The sequence below is a fragment of the Stegostoma tigrinum genome, chromosome 22 (assembly GCF_030684315.1).
Source record: "Stegostoma tigrinum isolate sSteTig4 chromosome 22, sSteTig4.hap1, whole genome shotgun sequence".
Taxonomy (NCBI): domain Eukaryota; kingdom Metazoa; phylum Chordata; class Chondrichthyes; order Orectolobiformes; family Stegostomatidae; genus Stegostoma; species Stegostoma tigrinum.
In genome coordinates, this window is record NC_081375.1 from 38,254,140 (window position 1) to 38,268,150 (window position 14,011).

Below are 14,011 nucleotides of genomic sequence, written 5' to 3' on the forward strand. Positions count from 1 at the left end.
AACAAAAGAACGCAAACTCCACATAGAGAGAACAATATCATCAGGCAGGTAGTCTTCATGCAGCCGTCTGTGGTCAGCTCAATGCAATGGTCCAAGAAAACTGGAGGAGAAAGAAGGTGGCATCAAAGGAATAATGCATTCATACATTGTTCAAATTTAAGGACCAAAATGGATTGAGCACTTTACACTGTGAGATTCTTTCACTGTGTTCTAAAATTTAAAAATAACTGCCAACTCTCACCGTTCTGACTTATACATAAAAAATGATCAAGGTAAGCTATGGGGTTGGCAACATCATCTGAGGGCTGGGCACTTCCATCAGTCAGTACCTTCTAGATCAAGGGATGAAAATTCAAAGCATAATAAATTTAAAATTTACCGAAGTGGAAAATGTCAATATATTAAACATGAAGTAACCATTGATTAAACTTGAGGGCAGTTTGTAATAAGCTATCGTGTGGCTGTCTTACACAGAGGCTAGCCTGAAAGCAACAACAACTATATATTGGAATTTGTCATGTCATTGAAATGTGTTCAAGAATTGGTGATTTGCTTTCAGAGAATAATTTCTGTTTAAAAGAGCTAGCAGTTAAAATAATGGCAGCTTTTGTATGACACACAACTGTTATTTTCACGTATAAAGAACTCAAGTTTTAAATCCTTTTGAAAAGAAAAAAAAAGTCAAATTCTACAAATGTTGATTGCTGTGTAACTTTTCTCATGATATTCTCATTCAAGTTAAAAGTACTACCTAACTTTTCACAATCTGGTTAAACCAAAACTCGCTGTGGGGGAGCACAAAATTATAGCAAATAACAAGACCATATTTTCAAGGATTTTGGGTAGTGTTTTTTTAAAATAAACTCTTATTTAATCTCTCATTTACAAAGACCATACACGTAATCAAAGAAAAAATCTGTCATGAAGTCCTAGATATCAAGTACTCCAAAGGAAACATCTTTATTACTATGATAAAAAAAAGAGCTGTGAATGCTGGAAATCTGAAACAAAAACACAATGTGCTAGAGAAACTCAGCAGGTCTGCCAGCATCTGCAGAGAGAGAAACAGAGTTAATGTTTCAAGTCTAGTAATCTTTTACCACAGCGGCCTAACAAAGGTTCACATTAACACGCTTTCTCACCCACAGATGCTGCCCGACCATCTGAGTTCCTCCAATATTTCTTGTTAATGTTCATTAGAATAGCTGTTTCAGTAAGATTGACAGCAGATCTACAGGAGTTCCCAACTCTACCAAATTCAGAATCTAGTGAGAAGAATGTGGGATTTAAACTTTAAACTGATGTCAGCTCCATCATACAATATGTGGTGACAAGATACCTGGTGTTAATGAACATTGGAAAAGCATTGAACGTTGCTATGTCACCCTTCTTTCAATACTAGTTTGTGTGATCAGTTTGAGATTACATGAACTGACTGTATACATTATCAGCACATAATAATCCTTGACAGTATTTGAGCTAGTTGTTTATGATAGTGCATAAATGAATAATTTTACATAACTTTTAGAGAGATTATAGGTGTAATTTTAAGGTCAATTGCTTGGATCAGGTGGAAACCTAGTTTTATACCACATTCAATGTAATTCTTTATTCACAATATCGGACATAAAGCATTGCACTTTGAGCGCACCAGTTTCCCCACAGGTACGGAGGTTAAAATTGCCCCCAATATTTCAGTTTCATTTCCTTAAATAAGCATTGAGTGACAATCCACTTAAAGGCAGGTAACCTGTGCATTCTTCCACAGTTCATTGTCCAATGCTTATTAGAAAGTGCTGTTTCCATTACAAATTGTCTAAATTCATCTTACTCCCTCTTGATCCTCATCCCGCTAAATTTGCTTTGCTCACATCCTTCAGCAAGTTCTCTTGCTTTAGAAATAATGTCAATGTAACCTTGGTTTTTTCCTGCATATTATTCGCGAACTATCTTTCTCCTCCTCCATCCTGTGTCTTCATTGCTCTAGAATTCTCCCTGCCTGACCCTCTCAATCTCCAGAACAGCATTTCACAGTTTTCCAATTTTTATATGTCTGCTTTTCTTAAGGTTCATGCTTCAGTCCCATACAACAAGACACCAAAACACATTTTTCATTGTTTTCATTAAGATCTCAAATCATTCGCATACTGAGCAAAACATTATTTTTAGCGCCTGCATCCTTTGCATTGCTAATTTAGCCCTGAATTCTTTATGATCACAAACATCTTCTGACAGAATGTTTCCCGATGACTTAAACCATGATGGCTATTGACCATTCTAATCTCTACCTGTCCATTATTATTTTGTCTGACCTTTGTAATGTTTGTCTTTTTTGAAATTAATTTTTAGTCTGTAAGCTTTAACCAGTTATTCATTCTGTCCAATGGTATCTGTGGATTTTCTGCTGCGCTGGCTAAAAGGGCTCACGGGCAAATCTCACTACCTTCACCCATTGATCGCCTACTTGACAACTTTTTCTTCTTCATCCAATGCTTGTAATATCATGGCTTCAGCAATGATTCAAAAGAACATCACCTGGTGCTCAATGTCATCAGATTCAATTTCATCTGTGCTGATAAACAGTTTGGTCACATTGGAAAGGATGATAAACAAGATAAAGTGCAGAGTACTGCAGCCTAATTCTGATTAGACATGTCACAGGTAGGCATGGCAACGTTATAGATCCTAGCCACTGAGAATGTGAGTCAAAGCAAGCAACTGCATCAGCTGGGATTATGTCAGCAATATAGTTTCTATGCAAAGGACTAACTAAGACTGAACTCTGTAAAGTTGATCATATTTAACAATTTCGGCAAAACACTTAAAGCTTAAGATACTTCTGAAAACTTTCTTCCTTTCTATTTTATTGGGAGTGTTACCGATTTCCTCATTAACATAACCACTTCGGAATAATATAATTTACTAGTTTAATGCAGAAAGGTTGCTATCAGGCTTTAAGAATAGACATATATCTGGCTAATGCATATCCTGTATTTGTAGGGAAGAAAGGATCAGGTAGGTATCGAAAAGGCCATTAAATTCAAGTTGATATATTGATTATTTCGAAATGGTTCAACTCTCTCTCCCTAAAATAATCACAAGGCCCTGAAATTCCTTGGGACCTTTGCCTATGTCTTGGAGTAATGCCACTGCCTCCCAGTGGAACCACTGACTACAAACTGAATGACAAGTGGAGGAGGGGAGGGGAGGGGACAGGGAGAGGGGATTTGCAACGTCTCCTTAAGGTGGAACATAGGGGCAGAGTGACAGCAGATGATGCCAAAAGAGATTAAACATGCCAGCCTCCATGATGGCATCTGTGTATCCCACCAAAAAGGACTTCATCTGGAATGTGGTCTCGACGTTGGAGGAGGAAATTCCAAAAACATCTTTAGTTGGCTAACTTATTCAGGGGTCATCTAAAAGTGGCAGGTTCAAGGAGTGAAAATGTTAATGTCATTAGGGTCAGGGCAGACAGGAATCAAGAGATGCGCCAAAGTAGCACTTTGATAATACTTGAGATTATTAACCATGAAATTTCATCATCCTTTACTTGTATATCAACAATTCTTTCAGGAGTTGGTGTTAGCATTTTCAGTTTGTAACCAGACAGAAGATTGTGGTTTCAAGCCTTCTTGTGCAATACTGAAATAGTGTTCTTTAAAACCAAGGCTCTAGCTGCCTATTTTCTATGAAATATTTCTGGATGCCCCGAGGACTTTGAGTTAAGAACAAGGAGTTTTTCAGTTGTCATGGTCCAACACTTGTCTCTTAACCAAAAGCGCCAGAAGCAGGTTAATAGCTAATTCATCTAATTGTTTTTGTTGGACTTTGGGTAATGACAATAGCTGCTTAGTTTGTCCAGGTAACAGCCACACAGTACAATTACTTGGGTCAGAAATTCTTTACAGAGAAGTAGGGAAGTCAATTTTAAGGGAATGACAGGAATAATCACTGAAAACATAGTTGGGAGGCAACATTATAGCATTTTATAATGCAACTTTCTATACCAGATATATACATCTCTTTTTCCTCTTGTTATTTTGGGATCCAATGAGAAGCAGGTGCAGAACAGCCATTCAACACATTAGATTTATTTTTGACCTCTACCCCAGTTGTTCAGCAAATGTATCCAATATCATCCAAGGAAGTCTCTGGGTTTAGGCTGTCTTCCCAATCTGTTCTACATCATTCTGCAGCATTGATTGGAGACACCATAATACCAACTGGAAAGGCTGCTGCTATTTTTGACTACTCTGCTTTTGGATTATGGACAGGATCCAGCCAGAGATCTTAATTCCAAATGGTGCCCAGCTATTTCTGCTGCGATTATACTTGTTGATAGGTTTTTGACACTCACTCCTAAGCGGAAATAAGAGTAGAAAGCTGACAAAGTGAAATATTCAAAACGATTGAAAATGACAACTTTCTAACTTCTTTAAAAGAAGATAATTTTTTCAATATGATTAAAATAGTAAACAGATACCCAGAAACACAACATACACCAATACTTGTATCAAAGATAATATGAACTGCAGATGCCGGAGAATCCGAGATAACAAAGTGCGGAGCTGGATGAACACTGCAGGCTAAGCAGCATCTCAAGAGCACAAAAGCTGACGTTTCGGACCTAGACCCTTCATCAGAAATGGGGGAGGGGGAGAGGGTTCTGAAATAAATAGGGAGACGGGGGAGGCAGGTTGAAGATGGATAGAGGAGAAGATAGGTGCAGAGGAGACAGACAAGTTAAAGATGCGGGGATGGAGCCAGTAGAGGTGAGTATAGGTGGAGAGTTAGGGAGCGGATAGGTCAGTCCAGGGAGAAGGGACAGGTCAAGGGGGCGGGATGAGTTTAGTAGGAAGGAAATGGTGTTGCGGCTTGAGGTGGTAGGAGGGGATTGGTGACAGGAAGAACAGGAATGGGGAGGCGGGGACGAGCTGGGCTGGTTTTGGGATACAGTGGGGGGAGGGGAGATTTTGAAGCTTGTGAAATCCACATTGACACCATTGGTTCCCAAGCGGAATATGAGTTGCTGTTCCTGCAACCTTCGGGTGGCATCGTTGTGGCACTGCAGGAGGCCCAGGATGGACATGTTGCCTAAGGAATGGGAGCGGGAAGTCGAAATGCCAGCTTTTGTGCTCCTAAGATGCTGCTTGGCCTGCTGGGTTCATCCAGCTCAACACCTTGTTATCTCGGATACACCAATACTTACTGTGAAAACATGTAACAGCAGCTAAATTATTTTAGATAAATAGTTTCTCCTGCGCTCAGCATAACGTTTGTGAGAATGTACTTTGCCTGCTGTATGTAAAGACTATTATAATCTGTTAGCATTGATAAAAAAAAAGGTAAGAATAAAGAAGTAGGGATTCAAAGCAACTTTGATAAAATGCACATATTGTAAGGCAGCAAAAGCACAGGAGCAGTGATCTGACTTGTGGATCCATTTTTGTTAAAATGTGCAATGGAGTTATAACTCACTTCCATGGTTAAGTCCTATGATGCAGACAAAGCTTTGAAATATGTTTCAGTGCCACTAAATCTACATTTCAAATTGTAAAGAATTGGAAGGCTAGGCAAAGGGAAGTCTGAGAAATACAAATCTAAGTAAGCAAAACTGTTCCTGTCTCAAATAAACACAAGCAAATCTAAAATAATTCTAACATTTTCCTATCAAGAATCTCTAGGGGGGAAATGACAATATGACTAATAATGTAATTAAAAATGAAGCTATTATCAATACAATCTTCCACAATCTCCACCACACTAGCAATTATCTTCATCAACACTTGTTTCCTTTCTAGGAACAAGAGCAATTCTGGCCAAACAGATTACAGCACACAAAGCAGAAGGAATAACAATCCATTTTATAATAACAATTGGAACAAGCTAGAGCTGAGTGAACAAAAGCAAGGGCTGTGTAAATGTGCTGTCCTTTCAGGGAAAGCACCGCTAATTATACTGGGTCCCAGATAGACTGAGTCTCACTATAACATGGGTGTTCCCAATTGGTACTGCAGTAGCAGAGCCTCTCTCCACCTACAATGTCTCTTCACTAGGGTACCAGAGCACTGAATTTGCATTACCAACACTCCTTATTTCCAAGGGATTAGGCGGAACATAATATAGAGTTGATACACATGATGAAATTAGGTGTGGTTTCTCTGAATAGCAAGGAAAAGATTCTGCTTGGAACCCATGATGACATATTGCTGCCCTTCTGTATAGTAGTAGTTGTGGGTTGGAAGCTGCTGTGCATGCTGCACGTGGATCTCGATCAGAGAGTATTTGATTTTAGACTATAGAGATACAGAGTGATAGAGTCATTCAGATCAGAAGCAGAACCTTCAATGCAACTGACCCATGCCAGTCAGATATCCCAGTCTGACCAACTGCCATTTGTCAGCATTTGTCCCACATCCTTCTAAACCCTTCCCATTCATATACCATCCTCCACCACTTTCTCTGGCAGCTTGCTCCACACATGCATCACCCCCTGTGCGAGAAAGTACCCCTCAGGCCTTTTTTAAATATTTCTCCTCTCACTTTAAACCTGTGCCCTCCAGTTTTGAACTCCCCAATCCTCAGAAAAAGACCTTGTCTATTTACCCTATCCATGCCCCTCATGATTTTATAAACTTCTATAAGGTGATGAAAGTGTAAGATGTTCTTTTTAAAGGATATTTCAATGTACGGGTGATCTTCACCATCTGACATTCAGACCTGGAACTGATCAGGCAATATTTGCTATTTCTTCCATGGGTGTAACAATAGACTCATTGTGGCATGATCCCCAGCATGCTCATGTTAATGTGAATCATTTGAACCATGGTAGGGTCTTGGGCACTTATAAAATACAGAAAGGACTGCGGCTGCTGAAAATCAGAAAGAGAAACAGAAATTACTGGAAAATCTCAGCAGGTCTGGCAGCATCTATGGACAGAAATCAGAGTGAACCTTTTGGGTCCAGTGACCCTTCCTCAGAATCTTTGTTTCATATAAACCTAAGCATAAGTGAATGTTTGTGGACATGGTGTCAGTCAACTTGGATTCCTTGTGCTGGATGGTGTCAAGCTTCTTGGGTGTTGCTGGATCTGTACCCATTCAGATAATGGAGAGTTTTCCATCACATTCCTGATTTGTGCCTTGTGACTGGCGGGGGGGGGCTTTGGGGAGTTGGTAGGTGAGTTGCTCATTGCAGGATTCCTAGCCTCTAACCTGCTCCTGAAGTAATCATATGGCTGGTCCTGTTCAATTTCTGATCCATGGTAACCTCCAGCATGTTGACGGTGATGGTTTCAACAGAGGTTATACCATGGAATGTCGAGGGATGATAGTTTTTTTCTCTCTTGTTGGAGGTGGTCATTGCCTGGCACTTCTGTGGCATGAATGTCGCTTATGTCTTGTCATTCCAGGTGTGTGCATTGTCCAAGTCTTGCAGCATTTGGTCGTGGAGTGCTTCACTAACTGAGAATCATGAATGTGTTGAAAATTGTACAATCATCAGCCAACATCCCTTCTGTTGACCTTCTCCTGGGGTTGTTTTTCCCTGGATCATCGGAGGCTGAGAGCTGACCTTATAGAAGTTTATAAAATCATGAGGGGCATGGATAGGGTAAATAGACAAGGTCTTTTTCTGAGGATTGGGGAGTTCAAAACTGGAGGGCATAGGTTTAAAGTGAGAGGAGAAATATTTTAAAAAGGCCTGAGGGGTACTTTCTCGCACAGGGGGTGATGCATGTGTGGAGCAAGCTGCCAGAGAAAGTGGTTGAGGATGGTACAATTACAATATTTAAAAGACATCTGGCTGGGTATATGAATGGGAAGGGTTTAGAAGGATGTGGGACAAATGCTGACAAATGGCAGTTGGTCAGACTGGGATATCTGACTGGCATGGGTCTGTTGCATAGAAGGTTCTGCTTCTGATCTGAATGACTCTATCACTCTGTATCTCTATAGTCTAAAATCAAATACTCTCTGATCGAGATCCACGTGCAGCATGCACAGCAGCTTCCAACCCACAACTACTACTATACAGAAGGGCAGCAATATACAGGAATATAGGAACACCACGAGCTGCAAGTTCCCCTTAAAGGCACTCACCGTCCACATATTATTGTTCCTTCTGTGGCACTTATGGTGCATTCTTCAATGTGATTAGCCTGTTTGATAATATCATTATTCCTGGACATTAGGAGTTGTGCTTGACTCTGTGCCAGAGTTAAACCAATGTCTGGAATGAGGAAATACATGCCACAGGGATTGCTGGGTCTTTGTGGGGAGCACTAAGAGTGGTCATTTTGAGGCCAGTAGCATAATCTGGGCCATCAGTTCACATTCTGTGGGTCAAAGTACTGAATTTTTTGTTGCTAATTGCATTGTGGTCCTACCTAAATAATATGGACTGCAATGGTTCAAGGAAGTAACTCTCCAACATACTCTTAAGGGCATCTAGGGATGGGCAATAAATGCTGGCTCAGCCAGGTGACACCAGCATCCCTTGAATGAATGAAAAAGGTTCCCTCAGTAATCAATTGTTTCTTTAAGGAGAAGCCTTGCTTGTCACCATAGCTTTCTAACCTTAACGTGAATCCTATTTGCATAAAATCTATAACAGAGAAACAAGCAATTCAACCTAACTGATCTGTACTGACATTTGTACTCCACATGAGCTCCTGAAAGTTTACCCCATCACTCTCACGTATGCACCAGACTTCCCTAATTAAGATAGAAAGTCTTTTCTGATATTGAAAGTACTTTAAATATTGAAGCACTGCTTGAGTTCCTTTAATAAAAGATAATTGGTTAAGGAGACACACATTTCTCAACAATCAAGTCAGAAATTATCTAGTCCTGGATTCGAATAAGCTTAAAAGATAAGTCAGCAACCAAGGTTTTGCAAGTGTAAGGATGGCATGACTGTCAGTGTTGCTGGCAATACCACTGTGAAACAGACAGTTCACTGCAGAAGTCCAGAAATTGCTGGTGTCGATACTCTACTCCTCCATAAGATGCACGTTTGTGGTCCCCATAGCTGATCATCTTTAGAAATAATTTGAGCACGTATGAACATTCTTTTTTACCCTTAATATCACTGTTCCAAAATAGTTGTGCTTTGTTGAATGTGGCATAGGTAAGTTTTTAACAGCATATTCAAGCCCTAACTACTTCTGAGCAACCTCTCTGGCCTTGAAAATTTTATTTTATGTTTGTGGAAATTTAAATGATTAAATTTTGAGAACATATATAATAATTTTCCATTTAATAAAAAGTCACATTTTCAGAAAGCTGGTTTACAATATTGTAGCATATATATCCCTCGGATGCCACAGTCTTTATTTCACCATCTGTGAAATTGATATGACGGATAATTAGTATATTTCACTCCTTGGCATGCTGTCTGTGTGAATTCTTCAGTGATTAGCCTGTTTAATAATATCATTGACCCTGGACATTAGGAGTTGTGAGTTAAATCAATGTCTGGCATGAGGAAATACATGCCACAGGGATTGCTGAGTCTTTGTGGGGAGCACTGAGCGTGGTCATTTTGAGGCCAGTAGCACAATCTGGGCCATTAGTTCACATTCCTGTGGAACTCCTCAGGGACACTTTCATGTTGGGGAGCTATCACTGAATGCTTCCAGGTGCAAGGACAAATGACTAGTCTCCAGGCCTGCCTCATTCCCAAACTCAGCGCTAACCAGGCTGACAACAGCAACAGAAGGCTTACAACATATCCCAAAAAGGAAGTTGTTGTTATCCTAGTCTGATATTTAGAATTCCTTAGTTTGTGCTGAATGAGGAATCAATTACAGCCAGGATGGTCTATGCAGTGTCAAAACAACGTCCACAGTACATAATATATTTCTTGTTATCATTTACTTCAAAGGATTTTAAACGTTAAGCTAGCTCCAAACTATAAGAATCATTTAATTTGCATTTTAGGTAAAATTTGTAATGGATCTGGAAAAGTAGGGGGTCGCATGAAATGTCATGTAAATTGTGATTGTCATCTCGAGTGCTGACATAGCTTATGTATTACAATCCTGTCATTTGTCTGCATGAGTCCAGGGAATATCGCGGTGCAATGAGGAGCAGTACAGGTCTACCAGCTCATTTACAATATCGAATGCTAATTTTTTCCGGCAGGCACGTCCGTGTCAGATCCTCGGAGCCGCACTGCCCCCCTTTTATTTGAGATAGTTGTTTTCCTTCCTTTAGCAACACTGGCGATTCGACACAATCAACTAGATTTTCATCTTGCGCCTGATGTTCGCACCGTCTGCGCCAGACAGCTCCGCGCCCGCGGTTTCTCCGGGTGCAGGGTTTTACAGCGCCCGCGGTTTCTCCGGGCTGCTGGGTTGCGAAGCCAGGAACACAGAAACAATTTTAACCCTCTACCAATGGACACGGTGGGAGGATACATGTGCAAAGCAAATCACGCAGACATTAGCGAACGCCCAAACCTGTTTTTTTAACTTTATTTTGCAAGAACACCACTTTACTGCAGAATCGTCTGAAATGTAAACATGTTTTTAATGCCACCTTGTGGAATGTGTTGTGCAGCGAAAAGGTCCGGATTAGTACTTGCAGAAGTCAAGCAAACCTTTATCTTGCTTCTAAAAGGAAGCCTCAGCTTAAGACTATCCCTTAGCTCTCTGCTTGCAATACGCAAGGTGTATGCCTACATTAGAACCAACCACGCCTCCCCTTGCAGCCAGGAGGCCAAGTCTCAATACCGCAATCCTATAACAAGACACGTCAGATTCCCTCTCCAAACCCTGACACTCTGCGTGACCCCAAATATTTCAGATCTCATTCATTCTCAGCTTGAATAGGCATTACATTCGCGATCAAAATAGACTGACGCAGCACTGCCTATGTCTGTGGGAGAGGAACAGAATATATCTCCCCCACAAACCGCCCCCGCCCCCTCCTGACCGCCACTTCGCATGTTTCTGAATTTGAGGCGGATCATTGACAATTTGTGAGGACCGAGATGTGCCCCTGGCCCTCCACCGTCACTTTCGGTTTCAGTGAAGAGTCTGCGGCTGGGACCCGGGCTTTTGCAGACGGACTGAACCAGGCAAAGCAGCGGAAAGGGAATAGACAAGGCACACAAAAGGACACAGAGGCACAGGGATACAGTCACAAACACATCCCACATAAAGTCACATACACACAGTCACACAAAAACATAGGGAACACACAGTCTTCTCACACATAGGGTCACAGTCTCTCACACACACCACATACAGTCAAACGCGCAGTAACATACATACACCCCTACACCGTCACACACATCACAGTCACACACGTACAGAGTCACAGTAACAGACGTACACAGGGTCACAGTCACACAGCACATACAGTCAACATACAGTAACATACATACAGGGTCACAGTCACACACACTCCCCCCGCCACATAAAATCACTCACACGAAGAGACACACAAACACGCACACAAACAGGGTCACAGTCTCACACCCACAGGGACACGCAATCACAAACAGGGACAGTCACACACAAAATAACAATCAGTTCTGCATTCCTGAGCTAAACTCTCCGCAGTCGCTCCAGGATAGACACATTCTCCAGGATGCAGGCGTTACAAACGTTATTATTAATATTATGGTGAAACGACAGACGTAGGTCAGAGATTTGCAAATACTGCGCCTACCTCCCCACCGTCTGGTTGGCGAGCTGCCGCATCCGATTGAACTGCTTCTTCATCATTGACTGGGGAGCGAGCTGCTGCAATGAAAGAACATTTCACTGATAAAACCCACGCAAGCTCCGATCGCCAGCTCAATATATTTCTTCTCCGCGTATCTTCTCCTTCTCGCTCACTCTAGGTGCTGACAGGCATTTTATTGCTCCCTCTGGTTACTGAGTGCCAGCAGCAGCAGCAGCAGCAGCTCCGTCCTCCCCCCTTCCCCCCTTCGGGAAACCAGAGAGCGCTTGGACCATATTCTGTCCTCGGAGGCAGTGCAGACACCCCTGCCCCTCTGCGCATGCGCCCGCCTGCCCGTTGCATCCTGGGATTTAAAGTCCCACCATCGCCACTGTGTCCAAGGGGTTGCGAGTGAAAGAACTACAGATCCCAGGGACCCAAGCGCGCCCGTAATTAACCACATAGAAGCCGCGGTGCAGCGTATTTTACCGGTGGAGAACCGCAGCCTGCCGCCGAAAATTTGTGCTTGCATTAATCAGCAATCCAATACTTGAAGGGATGCTTTCCGTGTAGACAGATTGGCACACCAGGCTCCCATTTCAAACATCAAATTGTCACATGCTGGGTACATTTTCAGTTTTTATTTCCAATGTCCAAAATTCAGGGTTACCTTTCCCATGATGTAAAACATTGAAAATAGCCTGAAATATCTCCATGATCAGACAACAACATTGGACCGAGAAACTGTTAAAGTTTAGGAGTATGACAGAAACAGGAGATTAGGGCAGAGGAGACACGAACAAGCTTTGTTTTTGACAGAGTCATAAAGCATGGCAACAGACCCTTCGGTCCAATCAGTCCTTGCTCACAAACTAAACTAATTCCACCTCCCTGCTCTTGGCCTATCTCCCTCCAAACCTTTCCTGTTCATGTACTTATCCAAATGTCTTTTGAATGTTATAACTGTAGCTGCATCCACCAATTTCTCTGGCAATTTATTCTGCAAACGAACCACTCTCTGTGTAAAAAATGTACCCCCATGTCCTTTTTAAATCTTTCTCCTTTCACTCTAAAAATAATCCCCTAGTTTTGAACTCCCTCTACCCTAGGGTAAAGATCCTTGTCATTCACCTTATCTATGCCCCTCATGATTTTGTAAACCTCAATGAGGTCAACCTCTTACGCTCCAGTGAAAAAGTGTTGGTCTTTCCAGTTTGTTTTTATATCTAAAACCCTCCATTCCCAGCAATATCCTGATAAATTTTTTCTGAACCCTTTCCTGTTTAATAATATCCTTCCAATAACAGGGCGACCACAACTGCACACAGTACTGCAGAAAAAGCCTCACCAACATCCTGTATAACCTCAACAAGACGATCCAACACCTAAACTCAAAGGTCTGAGCAATGAAGAGACGTGTTCTAAGTGTTTTTTTAACTACCCTGTCTACCTGTGATACAAATTTCAAGGAATTATGTACCTGAACTCCTGGGCCTCTCTGTTCTACAACGTTACCCAGGGCCCTGCCATTAGTTGTATAAGTTCTATCCTTGTTTTAGCAGAATGCAATACCTCACCTTTATCCAAACTAAACTCCATCTGCCACTGCTCAGCCCATTGACGCTATTGATCGAGGTCTCTTTGTAATCTTAGATAACCTTCCTCACTGTACACTATACCACCAATTTTGGTGTCATCTGCAAATTTACTAAATATGCCTCCTATATTCTCATCCAAATCATTTATATAAGTGACAAATAAAAGTGGAACTGGTACCAATCCCTTTGGAACACCGCTGATCGTAGGCCTCCAATCTAGAAAAACAACTCTCCACCTCCACCCTCTCTCTCCTACCGTACAGCCAATTTTGTATAGGATGGAAGGGACCACTGGTTATAACCATTGATGGAACTAGGCAAAATGGAGTGGTAATGACTGAAGAAAAGAAACAAAAGGTTCAATGATATTTAATTCATTTATTTCAGTCAGGAATGGACATCCTGTTCAACTGAAACAGAATGATGAAACTATCCGACACATGGAAGATAGAACTTAATATGAATAAGTGAAACACTTTGGAGAAACAACACAGAGAATCAGAACAATCTAAATCAAAAGTCGACTGGTGGTGAAAGTTTGAAATAAAAATCTGAGTTTTATTGATTAGGTAATAGAGCAAGAGGTTCACAAACCCTTGAATGTGATGGGACAGTTAGAACAGGACTTCTTCGTTTTGCATGTAAGAGCATTGAGTACAAAGACAAGAAAGCCGTACCAACCCATTGCAAACTTCTGCAGAGACCTTCGCTGTAGTATTTTATAGCTTTTCTAGACA

At 41.4% G+C, this 14,011-nt stretch overlaps 1 protein-coding gene across 1 annotated transcript in view; it reads right to left on the bottom strand.

Moving 5' to 3' along the window:
* LOC125463603 (rho GTPase-activating protein 44-like) overlaps positions 1–11,975 on the bottom strand; it is a 306,257-nt gene extending 294,282 nt beyond the window's left edge. Inside the window, exon 1 of the mRNA XM_048555074.2 lies at positions 11,683–11,975. Within this exon, the coding sequence (XP_048411031.1) occupies positions 11,683–11,738 (56 nt within the window). The 5' untranslated portion in view covers positions 11,739–11,975. The remainder of the gene's footprint in view (positions 1–11,682) is intronic.
* Between the last annotated feature and the right edge of the window lie 2,036 nt (positions 11,976–14,011).